This window comes from Boleophthalmus pectinirostris, unplaced genomic scaffold (assembly GCF_026225935.1).
Source record: "Boleophthalmus pectinirostris isolate CB_2022bp ecotype Guang Dong unplaced genomic scaffold, ASM2622593v1 HiC_scaffold_8, whole genome shotgun sequence".
In the NCBI taxonomy this organism is placed as follows: domain Eukaryota; kingdom Metazoa; phylum Chordata; class Actinopteri; order Gobiiformes; family Gobiidae; genus Boleophthalmus; species Boleophthalmus pectinirostris.
In genome coordinates, this window is record NW_026571515.1 from 40,752,512 (window position 1) to 40,774,698 (window position 22,187).

At 43.0% G+C, this 22,187-nt stretch overlaps 1 protein-coding gene across 1 annotated transcript in view; it reads left to right on the forward strand.

Moving 5' to 3' along the window:
* The first annotated feature begins 8,355 nt into the window (after positions 1-8,355).
* Positions 8,356-22,187, forward strand: part of ntsr1 (neurotensin receptor 1 (high affinity)) — a 179,573-nt gene continuing 165,741 nt past the window's right edge. The window contains exon 1 of the mRNA XM_020933495.1: positions 8,356-9,012. Coding sequence (XP_020789154.1) covers positions 8,356-9,012 — 657 coding nt within the window. The remainder of the gene's footprint in view (positions 9,013-22,187) is intronic.

The following is a 22,187-nucleotide window of genomic DNA, read 5'->3' on the forward strand; positions in this document are numbered from 1 at the left end:
AGAGAAGAGAACAAGACTAGAAGAGGAGGAGGAGAGAAGGAGACTAGAAGAGGAGGAGGAGAGAAGGAGACAAGATAGAAGAGGAGGAGGAGAGAAGGAGACAAGACTAGAAGAGGAGGAAGGAGAGAAGGAGACTAGAAGAGGAGGAGGAGAGAAGGAGACTAGAAGTGGAGGAGAGAAGGAGACTAGACAAGAAGAGGAGGAGGAGAGAAGGAGACTAGAAGAGAAGGAGGAGGAGGAGAGAAGGAGACAAGAAGTGGAGGAGGAGAAGAGAAAGAGACAAGAAGTGGAGGAGGAGAAGAGAAGGAGACTAGAAGTGGAGGACTCGTAAGAGGAGGGAGGAGAGAAGGAGACAAGACTAGAAGAGGAAGAGGAGAGAAGGAGACTAGAAGAGGAGAGGAGAGAAGGAGACAAGACAAGAAGAGGAGGAGGAGAGAAGGAGACTAGAAGAGGAGGAGGAGGAGGAGAGAAGGAGACAAGACTAGAAGAGGAGGAGGAGAGAAGGAGACTAGAAGAGGAGGAGGAGAGAAGGAGACAAGACAAGAAGAGGAGGAGGGGAGAGAAGGAGACTAGAAGAGGAGGAAAGGTAAGAGGAGGAGGAGAGAAGGAGACAAGACTAGAAGAGGAGGAGGAGAGAAGGAGACTAGAAGAGGAGGGGAGGAGAGAAGGAGACTAGAAGAGGAGGAGGAGAGAAGGAGACTAGAAGAGGAGGGAGAAGAGAAGGGAGAAGGAGGAGGAGAGAAGGAGACTAGAAGAGGAGGGAGGAGAGAAGGCGACAAGATGAGAAGAGGAGGAGGAGAGAAGGAGACTAGATGAGGAGGGAGAAGGAGACTAGAAGAGGAGGAGGAGAGAAGGAGACTAGAAGGGAGGAGAGAAGAGACTAGAAGAGGAGAAAAGGAGACTAGAAGAGGAGAGAAAGGAGACTAGAAGAGGAACAGGAGAGGTAAGAGGAGGAGGAGAGAAGGAGAGTAGAAGGGGAGGAGAAGAGAAGGAGACTAGAAGAGGAGGAGGAGAGAAGGAGACTAGAAGAGGAGGGAGAAGGAGACTAGAAGAGGAGGAGGAGAGAAGGAGACTAGAAGAGGAGGAGGAGAGAAGGAGACTAGAAGTGGAGGAGAGAAGGAGACTAGACAAGAAGAGGAGGAGGAGAGAAGGAGACTAGAAGAGGAGGAGAGAAGGAGACTAGAAGAGGAGGAGGAGAGAAGGAGACTAGAAGTGGAGGAAGGAGAGAAGGAGACTAGAAGTGGAGGAAGAGGAGAAGGAGACTAGAAGAGGAGGGAGGAAAGAAGGAGAGTAGAATTGGAGGAGGAGAGAAGGAGATGAGAAGAAGACGAGAAGGAGACTAGAAGAGGAGGAGAAGAGAAGGAGACTAGAAGAGGAGGAGAGAGAAGGAGACTAGAAGAGGAGGAGGAGAGAAGGAGACTAGAAGAGGAGGAGAAGAGAAGGAGACTAGAAGAGGAGGAGAAGAGAAGGAGACTAGAAGAGGAGAAGACAAGAGGAGATGAAGAGGAGAGGACTAAACGTGAATTCCTAATGCAAAGTTGTTTTTCTAATCTCAGGTAAAACGTTTGTATTTGTTGTGATCAGAGTAAAACGGCGTCTGCCAAATGGACCGGCGCCAAGTGCAGGTTTTACAAAAGGTGCCCGTTTCCTGCTCGCTCGTTTTTTTTCTTTGTGATAATTGAGAGTTACAAAACTGGAAAATGGATTGAAAAAAGAAAAAGAAAAGAAAGAACTGGGGGTAAAGCGCTGAGTGTTTGAGACCTGTTTTGTTGCACTGAGCGATAAGAGCGTCTGTTACGTAACGACAAAAGATGTTTACAGTGGAAATAGCTCACATTTTTCTGCATGTGTCGCGTTGTTTTAATTGAAGTGTATTTTGAAAGGTTGGTTCAAATCCCGCACCTTTCTGAGGACCCGTGTGTCGCCACTTTTTCTTCAAGGGGATTTAACACATGTTCTAATGTTGTTTCCTCATCACAATCAGACCTGGAGTTGTGTTTAAGTTGTTTCATTCTTTCTTTAGCCTCAGAGCATAATGCCTAATGCCGGGTGTACACCGTGCCCCAGCCCCAGCTTAAACTGTACAACCAAATCACAGGGTTTAAAAGTTCACAGCTCATGAATCATGTTCTCACACTGAACAAACCGATGCTCGGATGCGACGTGCCTGCGCACACTGTACGTTCACATAACGACCGCAGGTGTTGTTGTTCCGGAAGTGGAAAACCACGAAGAAGAAAACCATGGAATTAGTAAATCACAGACGTGTGGAGACACAATCTGATCCAGGCAAAAAACGGACGCACTGCCTTAGCAACTTGTGCCATTCTCTGCACAGACAAGCCCAAAAAGAAGAGGCGAGGAATCTGGTCAAAGAAATAGCTGGGCAGACGTGGCAGACGTGGGCAGACGTGGGCAGACGTGGGCAGACGTGGGCAGACGTGGACAGACGTGGGCAGACGTGGGCAGACGTGGACGTGGGCAGAGGGCAGACGTGGCAGACGTGGGCAGACGTGGGCAGACGTGGGCAGACGTGGCAGACGTGGCAGACGTGGGCAGACGTGGGCAGACGTGGGCAGACGTGGACAGACGTGGCAGACGTGGGCAGACGTGGGCAGACGTGGGCAGACGTGGGCAGACGTGGGCAGACGTGGGCAGACGTGGGCAGACGTGGGCAGACGTGGGCAGACGTGGGCAGACGTGGGCCGTACGGGTTGTCAGTTCTTCAGAGGGAACTGGAGGTAAGTGGCATCAAGTTTTTCACCAAACTTGTGTTCTGTGTTGCTGGATTAGCTGCACCTCCATGTCCTGTGTCCACAACACTCACCAGCGCCATCGTCCTCCACAACCTCATATCCTGCTTCTGCTTCTGTGTCCGCACATGCTCAGTCTGACAGATTCTGGCAAATCAGCTTGTGGAACGACTTCAACAGAGCGAAACCCTCACGAGAGGCGACTGGATTTCAAACAAGTTTGATATTCTTGCGACCTACGAATACCTGGTTGTGAGGTATTAATCAGTTCTCCAGTTTGTTAAGGATATGTAAGTGAGAACCGCTAGTTATCTCTGTTTGTATTTATTGCCCAAAAAGTGCTGCATATTTCATTCCCTCTGTTACCGACATGAGTTTTGAAATTTTTTGTCTTGAACTTGAAAGAATATCACAGGTTTAACTTGACCCTGTTGGAGTGTAACTCTTTCCTACATTCTGATACTTTACTTATTTCAATAGTTCCTCTAGTTTCTGAATAAGAGACATTTGAATGTCAAAAAAATCTGTCTCTGTTTCCCTCTGGAAACCCTACTATAGCTAAAATAGGGATGGTAAAATTATCATTAGCTTAAAATGATAAAATGATAAACCTCCATAAAATAACCCAAAACCAAATAACTATTAAAACCACCAACTGTATACATAAAAACCTTAAAACCATTACACCAATTACATTTTAAAACCCATAAACCAATAAAACACCAAACCTAATACCCCTGTACACAATACTACACATGGTCCAGCCCAGAAAGGGAGCCCGTTTCCAGGGGGATTTAAAGTCCAGGGGACTTTTAGGACCTGGACAGAAGATAAAAAAGGAGGAAAGTAAAAGCAGAATCACACCATTCATTAAAACATGATAAAACACACTAACACACACATCAACACTTAAAACATTTCAAAAACAGATATTGCACCATATATATTGCACTAATTCAATTTAAAATGTAATTAGTTAATTGTCTCCTTTCCCTCCAGGGACCAGCAGCTTTCAAGTAAAGTGCCATTGTGCCTCAGGATAAAAAAGTGGTAAAAGGGAGAACAATAAATAATTTTTAAAACCAATTGTGTGCAATTTGTGTTGTCATATGTGCAAATATGTTAAAGTGCTGTGTTTTAAAGTGTCCTAACGAGTGATTTATTGGTAACAAACCACCAGCTTGTTTGTTACAGAGATGTAGACACACTAATAAATAAACTCATGTGTGAATGAAACAAAACACAACTCCAGGCCGTCTGTTTTTGAGGAAGTAACAATATAACATGATTTATAGGAGACAATTTTGTGTCACATAGGACCTTTAATTCATTTCTGTTTGTCCAGCTTCTTATAAAAAGGAACTTTCAATCTCACAGACATCTAAAACATTCATAGAATTCTGTAACTCACTTATTTTCAGTCCAATCGTCTGTTCTGAGAAAAGTCTGGAACAGTTTGTCTAAAACCCGACTAAAAAAATAACCTACAAATTCACAAAAAAGTTATATGACTTTTGTTTGAATTCTCAACTTTTTGTCCAGATCTCATGGTTAGTGGAACGGTGAAGACCCAACAGAAGCTCAATCTGCTTCTATCAGACCATCCCCAGGAACTCCAGCTCTACCTCTTCTTATATTTACCCCAAAGAATTCACAATAATGAGAGTAAATCACACTCAGAAAGACAGAAAGAAAGAAGTGGTGCATCTCCTCAGTGCTCTGGCCAGGCTGGTGCCACCTAGTGCCTCTACTCACTTTCATGTCTCTCCAGCGACTAGGTCAGGAATCAGAATACACTAGACGGTTGGCAAGAACCCTGGAAGTGTGAGTCTGGGCACCAGCCAATCAGCAAAGAGCCATATATTCTGTGTTGTCAACAAGCCCCGAGGTTTCACAATGGCTGCCCATTCAAGTCAATGGGCCAAGCTCAGTTGTGCATGATTCCAGATTTGCCTTTAGCCTGGCGAGGTTCTTCCAGTGGCTGTGGGCCGATCGAGCATGTGCAGGAGAGTCTTTTCTCCCAAAGGCACACGAATGCAATCAGAGAGAGACCAGCTAGCGGAGCAGAAGCCAACAATTGTAAAGCGTTTTTTTAAGACAACTGAAGGATTTTGAGCTGAGAAAAAGTTTATGATCTAAAAATAGATAAAAATCACCACAGAATCTGACATTTTTGGAAGTTGTTGGTGCTCTGTTAGCCGAACATGAGCAGTTTGTGATTACATTGCCTCTATGAGAAAAATCCTTTCTCAGCCCAGGGGATTTTTTCCACTGTAGTTCCAGTGAGTGTCACTACGTTAACTGGAGGCAGCTACAAACAGCAACACCCTATCCACTTATTTTAATAGATCCAAAGTTGGCAACGATTCCCGAGATCGAGGATTTAAAGTTGGAACAAAGAGAATGTGAATTTTATCAAGGGGAAAGACGTTATTGTCCTTCTTTCTAAAGGATTTAGGAAAAGCTTAATACACGACCAAATAGCAGCGATTGGTTAAATAAAAAAAAGTACCTGCCTACCATCGAGCAAATTAATTCTAATGCTGCGCGGTCAGACGGTTTCTACAAAGTGAAGCCGTCTGATGATTCAGGTTACTGGTCCTCACTCACACGCTGGAAAAAAAAAGAATTTCTAGGTAAGTTAAGATGACTTAAATCAAGAAAATTTGACTTTATTTGAGACGATTCAACTTGACAAGTAAAATGATCTGCCAATGGAATAAGTGTGTTTCTCTAAATTCAAGCAACATTCGATTTTGTTCCTAATTTTAAGTTCAAAAAGTTGTTGTTTTTCTTATTTTAAGTACAAAAAAGTCTTGTTCCACTGACAGATCATTTTACTTGTCAAGTGAAATTTACTCAAATCATGATGAAACTTTCTTAATTCAAGTCATCTTAACTTGATTAGATTTAGTTTTTTGCTGTACACACTCAGGATTATTTTGGCTGGAGGATTGTATCTATGGTGCAGGGTTTGGGTTGATGGTGGAACCCAACACAGGGAGAACATGCAAACTCCACACACACAGACAGGCCCGGGTGACTTGGGGATTGAACCTGAACATTCTTGCTGTGCAGTGTGAGTGCTAGAGTACAGAAGCCGAGAGGGGTCGCAACAAACGCAAACGGCGCGACAAATACAAATGCAACAACACAACAAAAAGCCACAACAAACCAAAAAAAACACAACGGAAATGACTACGGGACTCTATTTTAATGCAAACGCCGCAACAAATACAAACGCCACAACACAAACGCAAAAGCCACAACACATTAAAAAGCCACAACACATCAAAAAGCCACAACAGAAGTGACCGCGGGACTCTATTTTAATGCAAACGCCGCAACAAACAATCGCCGCAACACAAAAAAAGCCACAACACATTAAAAAGCCACAACAGAAGTGACCGCGGGACTCTATTTTAATGCAAACGCCGCAACAAATCCAATCGCCGCAACACAACAAAAAGCCACAACACATTAAAAAGCCACAACGGAAGTGACCGCGGGACTCTATTTTAATGCAAACGCCGCAACAAATACAAACGCCACAACACAAACGCAATGGCCGCAACACATCAAAAAGCCGCAACCAAAGCGACCGCGGGACTCTATATTCCGACGGACTGATCAAGCGACAAGTGAAGAAGAAGAACTACAACATGAAAAGTAAAGGAACAGAGAAGTTGGAAACGTAAGTAAAAGTAATTTATTGTTTTATCATTATTCGTTTCACGTTGTAGTTCTTCTTCTTCACTTGCCGCTTGATCGGTTTGTCAGAAAATAGAGTCCCGCGGTCACTTCTGTTGTGGCTTTTTAATGTGTTGCGGCATTTGCGTTTGTGTTGTGGCGTTTGTATTTGTTGCGGCGTTTGCATTAAAATAGAGTTCCGCAGTCATTTCTGTTATGGCTTTTTTTGGTTTGTTGTGGCTTTTTGTTGTGTTGTCGCATTTGTATTTGTCGCGGCGTTTGCGTTTGTTGTGACCCCTCTCGGCTTCCATACTAGAGCCGTAAGTGCCTCCTAAATGAGTAGATTCCTCAGTTTCACAAAGTGCAACCGTGTTGGTTCGGTTTGTTGGAGGAAGAATGGAATAGGAAGTAGGAATGGTGAGAGTGGATTTGGTGTTAAAAGCTGGAGTTTCCCTTCAGTTGCAGACAGGAGTTTCCGACATAATATTTACATTTGATTAAAAAGGATGATCTGATAAGGCTGGGGCATTATCTCATCTCTCTGGAGTCTATAGACGGAACAGTATAGGAGCAGCACACAGCGGCCCGGGTCTACCCACAAAGAAAGTTGTGTTTTTAAGAGAAATACCAATGTTAAAGGGCCATATTACACTTTATTCTGTTCTAATGTTCCTCATCACAAACCTGTAGTTATTATTATTATTATTATTATTATTATTATTATTATTATTATTATTATTTTTATTATTATCATTATTTCTTTTGTCTCTGTTCTCCACATTTTATTTTACTGCATACACCTGGAATTGCCAATATCTCTTCTAAACTCTAGGTGAAAGGTAAGGCAGCCACCTCATGACATCATAAGGTGGAACAGAGCATTTTGAACTTTGGAGATCTCAACTTCACAACAAAAAGCCACACACCATGGGCCCCTTCTGTGGACAGTGGTATGTTACACACTAGTAAGACGAGGATCTTTTTCCGTTTGTATTAAAAGGCTACGCAATCCTTCAGAATCCTATGTGTAGCACTGATTAAAAAATAAAACTGGAGAAGGAAGTGCATCAGTGGAGGTTGAAAAATGGGTAGATCGGCCGAACGGCGACTTGAAATAAGTGATTAAAGATGATTTAAACATGCAGGAATCACTACAAATACAAATACAAATACAAATACAAATACAAATACAAATACAGAGGGAGAAGAAACTATAACATTGCTAAATGCTCTGAAAGGTTTTTGAAAAATAGGCCTTTTACATTTCACTCAAAACAAATGATAAACTCCTGTTAGTGTCATTTACACAGCTCCTCAGGTCAGATGACCAGAGTTGACTAGCGCAGACCAGAGCTGACAGTGAGCTGTGGCGTTTATATTTTATAGTTGTATAGATTTGATTAAAGTCTTTTCTAACTCCTCTGTCAGAGCTCTTTATGAAGCCCATTGTCTCGCGCTCATGACCAGGTGGGTTCTGAAAAGACTCGGTGCATTAGACTCCTCCGCAGAGACACGGGGGCGGGAGCGGGGACAGAGCGCGTGGACAGCGGGACTACAGGACCATACAGCGGCTCTTCTCCTCACTCACGCGCTGCTCGTGCACGCGCACAGAGGAGGCTGGAGACAGAGCGCGCTCAGGAGCGGAGCTGTGGCGCGGAGCTCCGGTCTTTTCTCCAGTGGAGGATCCGCGCAGAGAGCGTGACAGGCGCGCACTGCTGTGCGTCATCGCGCGGATCACCGCCTTCTCCTCGTGCCAAATATAAAGCGTTCCGGTACCGCTCCAGCACTCTCGCGCTCCTGCCGCGCTCCTGCCGCGCTCCTGCCGCGCTCCTGCACGCGGACCATCTCCACGCGGACCCTCTCCACGCGGACCCTCCACGCGTCCCTGTCGTGCTCCGCGCGGGTCATGACCATGTCGGAGGCGAGTCTCGCTGATCTGAACCTGACGCTGTCGGACGCGTCCGCTTGGACCGCGCTCGCGCAGAGACTTTTCGGGAATCACTCCGTGGTGAACCGGACGCACGAGGAGGACCTGGAGGTGAACACGGACGTGTACTCCAAAGTGGTGGTGACGGTCATTTACGTGGCGCTGTTTGTCGTGGGCTCTTTGGGGAACTGTTTCACGCTGTGGACTCTGTTCACGAAGAAGAGCATGCAGAACCTGCAGAGCACCGTGCACTACCACCTGGCGAGCCTGGCCGTGTCGGACCTGCTCATCCTGGTGCTGTGCATGCCCATAGAGCTCTATAACTTCATCTGGGTGCACTACCCGTGGCTGTTTGGAGACGCCGTGTGCCGCGGGTACTACTTCCTGCGGGACAGCTGCTCGTACGCCACGGCGCTGAACATCGCGAGCCTGAGCGTGGAGCGCTACATGGCGATCTGTCATCCGTTTAAAGCCAAGAGCATCATGTCTCGCAGCCGCACCAAGAAGCTCATCAGCGGCATGTGGCTCGCGTCTTTCGCGCTGGCCTCGCCGATGCTCGTGGTCATGGGGCAGGAGACGAGCAAAGGAGTGAAGCTGTGCACCACCATCGTGTCCATGGTCACCCTGAAGACCGTGATACAGGTAGGTCTGCGCGCTTTACGCATGGAGAGCGCGCGTTACGCACGGCGCTGTTTGGCACTGGCACCACAGGTGCTGGGTTTATGGCTGTACGTGTGCGAGCGCGGTTTAAAGAGTCTTGTACTTCACACACGCGGCTCAGAGGCGCGCAGGAGGAGAGGGATGTGTGGAGTTTTATGAGTATAGTAGTCACTCAAACACATGGATACATAGAAAACGCGTTTACACAGAGAAAACCGTGTGTGGTTTGCCGATGTGGTGTAATAGTCGATGATTTCATCCCTTTGGCATTTACTTTTGGATTGTGAGGAATGTGATGCAAAATACAGAGCACACACAGGGTCAGCACACACACGTGTCTGTTTCATTCAGAGAGTGTCACGCTGCACAGGCAGAGGCACGAGCGTGTCTACAAGCTCTGAGAGGAACAGGAAAATAAATGTGATTATGAAAAGTTGCGCTCGTACTATCACAGGATCTCCCCACGGCACATCAGCGCTCTCAGGTGGGGCTCTTTGGGGCTAAAATCACAGACTGGATTGAAACGGTGCAGGATTCTCTTTGGTTCTGTGAGGTTTTGTGTCTCACAGGTGTGAGACAGACGTTACACAAATGATACTAAAGAACAGGCTCAGGACATTTAAGTAACTTGGTGATTCGCATGTGTCTTATATGTGTGTGATCTTCAGTGGTGCAGTAGGTTCATAGTGTCCATGTGTGTGTGTAAACTAGTCTATGTGCTCTTACACTTGTTGTGATACAGATTAACTTCATTCTAAACACATTCAGGAAAGCTTCATTTCTGTCCGATTCATGGGACTTTTGTAGTATCAATACCTGGAAAAATGAGTATCTACTTTCGATACTAGTTTTAGTATTGATTAGTATCTGAATTTTGGTACTTTTGACAACCCTACTCCTGAACTAATTTTATATTTTAACAGTATAAATCTACATACTGTCTTTGTGTTTCTGTGTGTTTTCATCATATTCGGGGGACTGAAATCTGTATACACACACACACACCCGCACACACACTCACACACACACACGCACACACACACACACACACACACACACACACACACACACACACACACACACACACACACACACACACACACACACACACACACACACACACACACACACACACACACAGTCGCAACATGGTTAAAGTTCATGTTTGTCTAATTGTGACTTGTTTGGTGGATAGTACTCAGCTGTACATCAGTTAAGTGAGTTTATAACATAACTGTTGTGCATTTTAATATAAGTCAGGATGTAAATAAGTAAGTAAGACTTTATTTATTGGTAGTTTTCAGATTCTAGTCAGTGATGATGTCATACTTCCAGATAAGGGGCAAGAGCCAGTTTTTCCTTTTCATTATATTGTACTTTTCCATGAAATATCAGAATATCAGACCCAAGAGCAGGCTGTAACGCAACAGAAATCTGCAACTGAACAATGTTTATTTTAGCTGTCTCCAGCTGTATTAAATAATACTGTTCTATAGAATGCTATGATGTCATCTGAAACCAGCAACAGAGCACAGATAACAAAAATGATCCAGTCCTTTACAAAGTGCAATAAACATTATGTTAAGAGAGACTACAGACACAGTCAACTAAAAGCTTGTCTAAACAACAGTGTCTTGAGCTGCTTTTTAAAAGAGTCAGTGGATTTTGCCTCACGGAGGGCCGGGGACAGGGCATTCTGTCATTTGGGGGCCACAACCTGAAAGGCCGGGTCCCCCTGTGTTTTAAATCGTGTCTTTGGGACAATCCAGAGGCCCTGACCTGAGGACCGGAGTGTGTGACCTGTGGTGCAGGAGCGCAGTAAGTCACTGATGTACTAGAGCACCTGTTCATTCAGAGCTCTGTAAGTCAAAACCAGGATTTTAAAATCAGAACGAAATTTAACAGGAAGTCAGGGCAATGAGAATAACACTGTGATGTGTGCAAGGTCTAGTCCTTGTTAGGCTGAAGCACTAGAAGCTGGCAAAGGGCCTAGTAGTACAGTATCACAAAGTGATGCTCCTAGTGGCCGGGAAGTGAACTGACGCAAAGTGACAAAAAAAAAAAAGTCAAGGTTTTAAGTTAAATCTTTATTATGTTAAGAGTTTTGTTTGTTTGTTTGTACCTACACACACCTGCACACACCTACACACACCTGCACACACTTACACCTACACACACCTACACACGCCTACACCTGCGCATACCTACTCCTGCACACACCTACACACACCTACACACACTTACACCTACACACACCTACACACGCCTACACCTGCGCATACCTACTCCTGCACACACCTACACACACCTACACACACTTACACCTGCGCATACCTACATTTGCACACACCTACTCCTGCACACACCTGTACCTACACACACATGCACACACCTGTACCTACACACACATGCACACATCTGCACACACCTACACCTGTCCAAACCTACTCCTGCACACACCTATTTATTATGTCAAGAGTTTTGTTTGTTTGTTTGTTTTTTACTTGTATGGGGCATTAAGTGTAACACATAACATCTTCAGTATTCACCATGTTTCCTTCTATTGTTTTAAAAATGCTATATTCACCCAAAACAATGTACTGACTCTGAGTTCTGAGTCTCCGCTCCTGTCGCTCTCTGCGCAAAGTCGCTCCCCCTTCAGAGCGCTATCACAACACAATCAACATGCATCCTCTTAATGAACTCCTGCACATCACATCAGGTTTGTGAAGTGGCTGTGTACAGTTTTATATCACGCTTTTGTATATTTATGGAGAATTGTCGTGAGGGAGCATGGATGATGTAGGGTTGTGGGTGGAGCCTTGTACAGATTGCTAACTGTAAGAAGGGTTTAATTAAGGCTCAAGTGAGATTGCTAGATTACTGCGTGGATGAGTCTAAAACCTCTTCAGGCAGGTTTTGGATGAGGGAACAACTTTAAAACATGAGAGGAAGATCCAGAAAATTGCATAAAGTGCTTCATTATGACGCGGGTTCATTTAGATGAAGCTTTGAGTTAAGGTTTAGGCAAAGACTGATTATAAATGTAAGTGAGTGCAGTGTCCCCACGCAGCCCAGAGACGTGCCTGTGTGTTTGGGATTCCCTGTGGAGCGGTGACGTCGTGTGTTTAAGTCCCAGCATGCCGCGGGGCGTTTGGGCCCACATAAAACAACATGGTGCTGGGTTTTAGTGACATTCTGTGCTTTAACATTTGAGGAGCATCGTTTTTGCGCCGTAAACACAAACATTATAATATGTGTGTGTTTAAAATGCACCAGCACGATTCACAGTGACCAGAGGCTCGTTAAAGCCCCATGAGGGAACTTTCTACTGTGGACGTTTGTTTTAAACAGCCCACATTCTCTCATCTGAGTTCTAATGCTGTTTCCTCATCACAAACACACCTGCAGTTGTGTTTGCACCTTGTGATGTCACGTGTCCTCAAGACCTAGTTCTTAAATTTACAAACAGAACTATTACTGAAGATGTCAAAGCAACTGTAGACAGCCTCAGCACCTGCACACACCTACACCTGCACACACCTACACCTGCACACACCTACACCTGCGCACACCTACACACACCTACACCTGTACACACCTGCACACACCTACACCTGCGCACACTACACCTGCGCACACCTACACACACCTACACCTGTACACACCTGCACACACCTACACCTGCACACCTGCACCTACACCTGCACACACCTACACCTGCACACCTACACCTGCACTACACACCTACACCTGTACACACCTGTACACACCTGCACACACACCTACACCTGCGCACACCTACACCTACACACCCTACACCTGCTACACACCTACACTACACACACCACACCTACACACCTGCACACACACACACACTACACCTACACTACACACCTGCACACACCTACACCTGCGCATACCTACACCTGCACACACTTACACCTGTACACACCTACACACACCTACACCTGTACACACCTACACACACCTACACCTGCACACACCTACACCTGCACACACCTACACCTGCTCACACCTACACCTGCAAACACCTACAACTGTACACACCTACACCTGCACACACCTACACCTGCACACACCTGCACACACCTACAACTGCACACACCTACACACACCTACACCTGTACACACCTACATACCTACACCTGCACACACCTACCTGCACACACACACCTACACCTGCTCACACCTACACCTGCAAACACCTACAACTGTACACACCTACACCTGTACACACCTACACCTGCACACACCTACAACTGTACACACCTACACCTGTACACCCTACACCTGCACACACCTACAACTGTACACACCTACACCTGTACACCCTACACCTGCACACACCTGTACACACCTACACCTGCACACACCACACCTGCACACACCTACACCTGCACACCTACACCTGCACACACCTACACCTGTACACACCTACACCTGCACACACCTACAACTGCACACACACACCTGTACACACACTACACCTGCACACACCTGTACACACCTACACCTGCACACACCTACACCTGCACACACCTACACACTACCTCACACCTCACACACCTACACCTGCACAACACCTACACCTGTACACACCTACACCTGCACACACCTGCACACACCTACACCTGTACACACCTACACCTGTACACCACCTGCACCTACCTACACACCTACACCTGCACACACCTACACACACCTACACCTGTGCACACACCTGCACACACCTGCACACACACTGCACACACCTACACCTGCACACACCTACAACTGCACACACCTACTTCTGTACACACACACCTGCAAACACCTGTACACACCTACTCCTGCACACACCTGCACACACCTACTCCTGCACACACCTGCACTGCACACTCCTACACACATGTACAACTGCACACACCTACTCCTGCACACACCTACACCTGTACACACCTACTTCTGTGCACACACACCTGCACACACCTGTACACACCTATTCCTGCACACACCTGCACCTGCACACACCTACTCCTGCACACACCTGCACCTGCACACACAGCTACAACTGCACACACACCTACTGTACACACACACCTGCAACACACCTGTACACACCTACTCCTGCACACACCTGCACACACCTGCACCTGCACACACCTACATCTGCACACACCTACACCTGCACACACCTGTCTCTGCACACACCTACATCTGCACACACCTGCACACACCTGCACCTGCACACACATGTCCCTGCATACACTTGCATAAAAACATGAGCACGACAGATAAGAGTGAAACCCGTCACTCTTGTCTCCACTCACTTTCCTTTCAGCTCATCCACACACCCACAGGTGAGCACAAGTGTAATGACACATGTTTTTCCTTTATGTGTCTAATGAGATAGAATCCAGTAATGACTGCACACAGATTACAATATAATCTGTGCAGTAGAACACACTGGAGTCACACTCACCGCTGCTCTTCTCATACACACTTGTTTTACTTCAGGTCTTGCACTGTGTATCTAACAGTTCACTCAGAGTGTGCTGCGTGAGCTCTGAGCGTGGGTTTGTGTGTCACTAAATTCTATACCTGTAGCTGGTTGTTAAGCTGCTCTTTGGAGTATTTCAGGACAATTTACACAGACAGCTCCTCTTTGAAAATAAATCCTATTAATAATCCAAATGTAAGATCTAAACAAAAGTGTCTTCTATTTATTTCTTTAAACTCCGCCAAAAGTGAAGCACAGATGAAGAAATAAACTTTTAATATAATCAAAACAGTGCGGCGCAGCTCAGGTCGCTCCAGTCTTGGTGCGGTGTGGGACTGTGAGCAGGTGTGGGCGCTGCTTTCTGCCTGTCAATCAAATGCAAGGAGAGAATCTGATTGGTCAGTGGGAATGAGTGAGCAGAACTGTCACCCCAAGAACTACAAAATCTGACTGGACACTGTAGTTACTCCTTCTTCTTTAATAAATGTTGGGTAGAAATATAGTCTTAAAATGTTGACTTTATGGATATATTTAATGCAGTTTCATAATATTGATATTATTACATGTATTATTATTATTATTATTATTATTATTATTATTATTATTATTATTATTATTATTATTATTATTTTATTATTATTATTATTTATTTTTTTACCAGACATCCCTATTTACCCGGAACAGTCCCAGTTTTGAGCCCCTTCCCATATGGAAAAGGTATAGACAAATCATACACCATTTTAACATGTTTTATCTGAATTCTAAAAGATTTGTATATGACAGTGAAAACACTTACAAGATCTTTGGTAAATATGTGCAGCATGAAATATAAAACTTGCAAGTGCTGAATATGACACTAATCCCACACACAATATCCTCACAAGTGTTGGACAAAGGTCATGTGTGTATGAGAGTGAGAAAGAAAATTATCACAGTGTGTGTGTGTCTGTGTGTGTTTGTATGTGTGTGTGTTTGTATGTGTGTGTGTGTTTGTATGTGTGTGTGTGTTGTATGTGTGTGTTTGTATGTGTGTGTGTGTGTGTGTGTGTGTGTGTGTGTGTGTTTGTATGTGTGTGTGTATGTGTCTTCCACTGATGTCACAGTGAACATACATGATGTGAAAAGATTTTTACTCTGCAAAATCCTGTAGCTCCTTTCCTTGTTGCCTCTTCAATGTTGCCATTTGTTTGTGTGATACCAAGGTACTTGTAATTGTCCTCAACATGTGCTATAGTTCCCTCTCCAGGTAGTAGTTGGTTTGCTCCACTGGTAAAGCACTGAACTATCACATGGGTGAGCAGGGTTCAAGTCCCCCTTCTAACTCAGATTTAGTTTTGTTTTTTTTTAACTGCAACATATAATTAAAGAATACAAACATTACATGGAACATACAAAGAAAATGTAGTTTATCATGCACATTACCTGTAAATGTCATGCAAAATGTTCACTTTATCTTTACTAGTTTTTCATAATATAGTTGTATGAGAAAAATGTAAAAGGGGAAACACTTTGAGGAGTAAACCACACATGACACATATTAACCTTATATAAAGATTTACTACAAAGACAGTGGTAAATTCTTACATTTTTTCCCCCTGTTTTTTTTACATATGGGTTGTCTCCTGTCCCAGCAGATTTATACAAAACCATTGATTTGTCCCAGTTTTATACAAGAAATGTTACAGGTGTTTCTATTTTTAACCAATCTGATCCCCGCCAACAGTAAAGAGAGGAATAAATTGTCACATGCTGAGGTAAAATACAGAAAAGCTGCTTAAAATTAAAGCACAAAAAGAAAATGTGACACTCATAATGAGCAGATCACATGGGAAATCCAAAAATCTGAACCATATAACCAAGAATATGATTTATTTGACTATTCAGCAACACATTTAAACAAGCTTTTTATTGCTATTGTTTTTTTTTTTTTAGTATTGATTTTATCATTCACAATCCTTCTCTGTTGTACCAATAAATACATTTGAAATATATTTTTACTTGGCTGATTCTACTCATTAGTGGATATAAAGTAAATAAAGACATACTGTAGTGTGCAAGTGAAATCATTCCACATCCTAAAATCTCACACAGTTTTTCTGTTCTGGGGACATTATTAGGTTCACTGATAACTGTGATTATTCAGGTCACAACAGACACTTTCAAATCCTGTCATCACAATGTTCCAGACAGAATGTATTTTCAGAGATTAACTGATGAACAGATCTAAATGCTCATGGTTTTTACAACATTATAACGAAAAATAAACAGCGATTCGGAATTTAAATGGAACACATGTGAGCTTGCTTCTCTGTTAAACTAAAATGTTCTAACCTCAGAATTGTATTTGAGCTCCACAAAAAGTATAATTTATGATGAAATGTGTTTCCCCCATCAACTCAAAACATGTTGCATTGGTCTTCAGGAAGAATCGCTGATAGATAAGGTCAACTGAAAACAATCAATTAATGAACCTGCCCAGAGATGATACCTGGAAACTGGCACTGGTGCTCCAACCTGGTACAAACATCTCTCCTGTTAAGGTTCATGTAGACCAGGAGTGTCAAACTCATTTTGGTCCGGGGGCCGTATCCAACCGACTTTGATCCCAAAGGGGCCGGATCAGAAAACTCATGAAATATAAACCCCCAAAATAACAATAAGTTCAAATATTTGTGCAGAGAAATGCAAATCTATTACAGAAATCTTTTTTTTTTTTCATTTATGAGCTTTCTTTTACAAAATATTATAATATTAAGAATAACCTGAAACTTTAAGAAAAATGCAATTTCAACACAATGTTTTAACATGAACTTGTCTGTAAACAGGAATAAGTCAATTTTTTGGGGGAAAATCCTGCACTCGGCTCCACTTTTCTCATGTTGGACATTTTTCTGATGAGGGGGTCACGGTCAACAGTCAAAACGATCGTCCTTTAAGAGCGTTTGGAAAGAGACAAGTCTTCATTTGTGCTGCTCTGGTGGGAGGGGCCACGTACAGAGACACTGGAGACGCTGCTGTGATAAACACTGCAGAAAATTAACAAGATTTTAATAAGAAAATATAATTCAAATATTTTTGTAGAAATTCAGCCGAGGGCCAGATTAAAGGTCTTGGAGGGCCGGATCCAGCCCCCGGGCCATATGTTTGACACCCCTGATATAGACTGTGCACTGTCCCTGTCTCATTAAACAAAAGAAGATGATTGTAGGCGAAGTGACAAACTGTAGTGGTCTTGATTTTCTGTAAGAATTTCTTCAGTAACACCTAAAAATCTGGATTTTTCTAATTCTATTACGTAAAACACAATGGTACATGTTTTTGTAACAAGGCTCTGACATGTTTTCATTTCTTTTGATTGATTCATTCATTTTTATTTCAAGGTTGTGCCAAGAGAGAAACAATAATCATGTATACTGCATATACACTGTAAACAACAGAAAAGAACATTTCTTGAAAACGAGTGGGAAGAAGAAAAAACTTATATGAACCCACCTCTTTTCATGACAGAGTTTCAAAAATTATGTGGATGCTTCTGTACATTGACACTGAACTTAACACATATTTACATATAGCAAAATACATTACATATTATGCATGCAAAATATCATTTTAACCCCAAAAACTTATTTTAAAAATGTATTTATTTTTTTTCCATTTTGTATTGTACATATATATATACACATATACACATATATATACACACATATATATACATATATATATATATACATATATACATGCATACATAAACCCATACCTGATTTACTTGATTTACTGATGATACTTGATTTCTTGAATGTTTATGATTACACATTTTTATGGGCAATAATAATAAGAAGAATCACGAGCCTTTTGGTTGGATTGTAAGTCATTAAGTACAATTCATGTAAAGTGTTTTAACTGTTTATGTCACTTCAAACTGACTCCATGTCCTGCAGAAAGCTCACACAGGTCAACCAGATCACAGTCAAACCCAAAATGATCTTTTAATATGTTTGGTCCTGGGTCAATAATGGTGAATAATGTTAAAATCATGATTTGTTTTGGTTTGTTTTTTCTCACAGTAATGGTTAGAGTAGCATTTGATGAGCAGACTCATAATACACTCTGGACTCACAGGAGCTTTTCTTTTTTCATTTGTCATAAAATCCAACAATAAAACCATCTGTCACTCTTTGCCTTAAGGACTCTAGGCATTCTGTACACTTGGATGGATTATATACTTTGCCTGGAACCTATATAAATGCTGAAATGTTTGGGTTTCTCATGAAGGCCTGCAAGTCCCAGACGGCTCCTCTCTGTGATGTCATGTGGTAATACAAGAAGTAAAAGGTCATTTCAGACACGGACTTGTCAATCCCTACTGAACTAAAGGTCAAAGGAAGTGTTAACTTAACCATTTCATGACATCAGAAGGTGGGCCAGAGCATTTTGAGCTTTGAACATGCAGACAGACTAATAATAATAAAGGATTTTTTAAGGGTTACTCAGACATGTGAATGAAACAAAACACTGCAGGTCTGATTTTGAGGAGGTGACAACATTTGAACATGACTTAAAGCTCACAGGAGTCAGTTCTGTGTCATACAGAACCATTAAATATACAGACTTGACTCCCATCATCCCTTTGACCCCAATGAGCAGAGCACACTCTTATGCACCCCCACCCCAGCCCTCACTCAATATTTACCCCGGGTCCACGATCACGGAAAGCGCAATAAATATGACAAAAGTACCCACTGACTTCAATAAGTTTATGACTTAAATCTTCCTCCCTGAGTGTGTTCATGTGAGTCTGGACATTTGAAATCAGCACTGAAGCTGTAAAACAGTCGTAGTCTGTAGATCAGGGCTCTCCAACCTTTTTCTTCTGCTGAGTTACCTTTACAATAAGAAACTGCCAAAGAGCTGCTTATTTTGGCGTCACAATAAACTGAGCAAAGGAAAACCTGAGATGAAAAACAGTTAGATACCTATAAAACATAAAGCTTTTATCGCTTTATTAGTGCACAAAGTTTACAGTGACCAGATTTTCAAAATAAATAACTGGGACATCCTCATTTTTTGGTGGTTGGTAATAATAAAATTGTGAAATAAGTGCGTAATTAAGGAAATTTGTTCTGCAGAGATCATTCACGATTAACATGTGAGTCACTATAGTCACATTTTCTATGTGCTTTAGTCATTTTTAAGCAGCTTTTCTGTATTTTACCTAAACAAATGACAATGTATGTCTCTCTTTACTGCTGGCAGGGATCAGTTTGGTCAACAATAGAGAAACCAGGGACATTTCTTGTATAAAACTGGGACAAATCACTGGTTTTGTACAAATCTGTTGGGACAGGGGACACAGGCTCAAAACTGGGACTGTCCCGGGTAAATATGGACGTCTGGTCAACCTACCAAAGTCAAGCATCAAAATGATACAATTACAGTGGTAGCTCATCAAATCTGGGCCATTTAGCACAATATTTATACTTCAGAAATCCCTTGGTGAGCAACTTGTAAGAGGGAGGAGAGCTACTGGTGACTCCTGAGCTACAGGTTGGAGACTCCTGCTGTAGATGTTCCACCTGACCTCCTCATCAACCTCTCCCTCACGCTTTCACATGTCATAATACCAAACACATATTGGTCAAAATTTGGAGGTCCAGAGAGCGTTTATAACCAAATACATATTCTATGTAAATAAAACTTAAATGAGAGTGAAGGTGTTCGTAGCTGGATGTTTTTGAATTCGGTGTAACTGTCAGAACTGTCACTTAAGAAGTGGCCAAAAGAGAAATTCAGCAGCTTGGATGAGGTGAGAAATGTATTCAACCAAATAAACCTTTGTCCAGTTGACAAACTGAATTTCTCCTTTTGATGTGGATTCTACCTGGACGACTGAGGGATTTTACACATGTCACTTAAGGAATTTGGCTGTGAGTTTTCTCAGCATCTTCTTAGTGAAAGTCATGAACATTTTTAAAGACAAGATTAATGAATGAGGCCCAAGTGTTCATCAGAAAAATCACAGGTAGATATTTTTCACAAATCAGAATGGGAGGGCATCTGACACTAGGGTTGGGCGGTATCCAAATTCTGATACCATGATACCGTCTCAGGATTTTACCGGGGTATACGGTATTACCATATTACCAAAATGTCAGCGTTTATGTGCATAACCTGGCGAAACCACAGCAGCTGTAGCAGGACGAACACGCGCAGCACTGACTCTGCGTTTGTCAATGGAAAAGATCAAACTTGACTGAGGCGTTTAGTCACTTGTATCAGGTCCACAGTGAAACTAACAGCTGAACAGACTTGTATTTACCTTCTGTACAGACTCACCAAGTACATTTTACTTATTCACTTATTAACAGTATTTCTGGACCTGGACTCTTTCACGTGACACAGATCTGCCCCAGGAGCATGATGTGCTGATGGTAAACGCACAAATACAACCAAAGATTCATGATTTCTGTGTATTTTGATGGGGACACGCGCCTACGCTCGTGTAGAGCATCAAAAAATAGGATGGATCCTATGTTCTGAAATCTATGTGCGCAGGACGAGCTGCTCCATACACAAGCCGCCCTCAGTCACTTTCCATGCATTCTAAAAGTTACACGTCCAAAAGTTGCAGTTTTTACGCTCACGTAGGGCAAATTATGCACATGCAGTGGAGCCAGGCCCATAATCTCTGAAAAGTTAAAACACGAACAGTCTCCAACGCGACAGGCACAGAACAGACTCACCGTCAGCCGCAACATCCTCTGTCAGAAAAAACATATATTCCACTGAAAAAACATATATTCCACTGAGCCATGTCCTTTAGTCCAACAAAAGCTGAACCGAGTTGTTTTTATCAACGCTAACAGTTCATGCAAATGAGCCATGCGGTTTTAAGTTTTGTTTCTGTAAAACATAAAGAAATGTGATCTGAAGCCAAAATGCTGCCAAATTGCAGAAGCACTAGTATTTTTGGGGGGAACCAACTCTCTTGCAGCCAGATTTGCTGTGTTGTCTTGGTCTCTTCTGAGCGTCACATGACAGTCGAACGAAACTAAACGAACGTCATCTCCCCAAGAAACATTATAGTTACTATTAGATTTAAAGATTTTAAATTGAAAATACAACCACACATTCATTTGTGCTGAGCTAACAAATGTAGATATCAGTAAATTATAATATTATATTAGGTCCTTTAATGATTTTTTTAAAATGACGGTAATGAAACTGATACCGTTGTTACTTTTTAATACCGCGGTATAGTGTAATACCGTATTACTGCCCAACCCTATCTGACACACAGATACAGGAGGTGGGGAGGGCATCTGACACACATGGACAGTGGGAGAAGCTTGCACAGAAATTGCAAACCTTAATCCAAAGCGTTCAGCCCTACTACCTTTTGGAAAATGAAGTGTAGTGTCCACGTTATATTTCCCATGATGCCATTGTCCCCCTCCCTCCCCCCTGACCCCTCCCACACGCTCTCCTGTAACTCTGTGTTAATGCTCCACCAAAAACAACATCCCCGATCGTTCTAATATGTTCCTGCACAGATTTTATGGCTGCATTCCGAGAGCAGCGTCTGGTTCCCACACCCTATAGAAATCACACAGGACGCTACAGAAATAAATAAAGAACGCCACTCCCTCGTGATCCG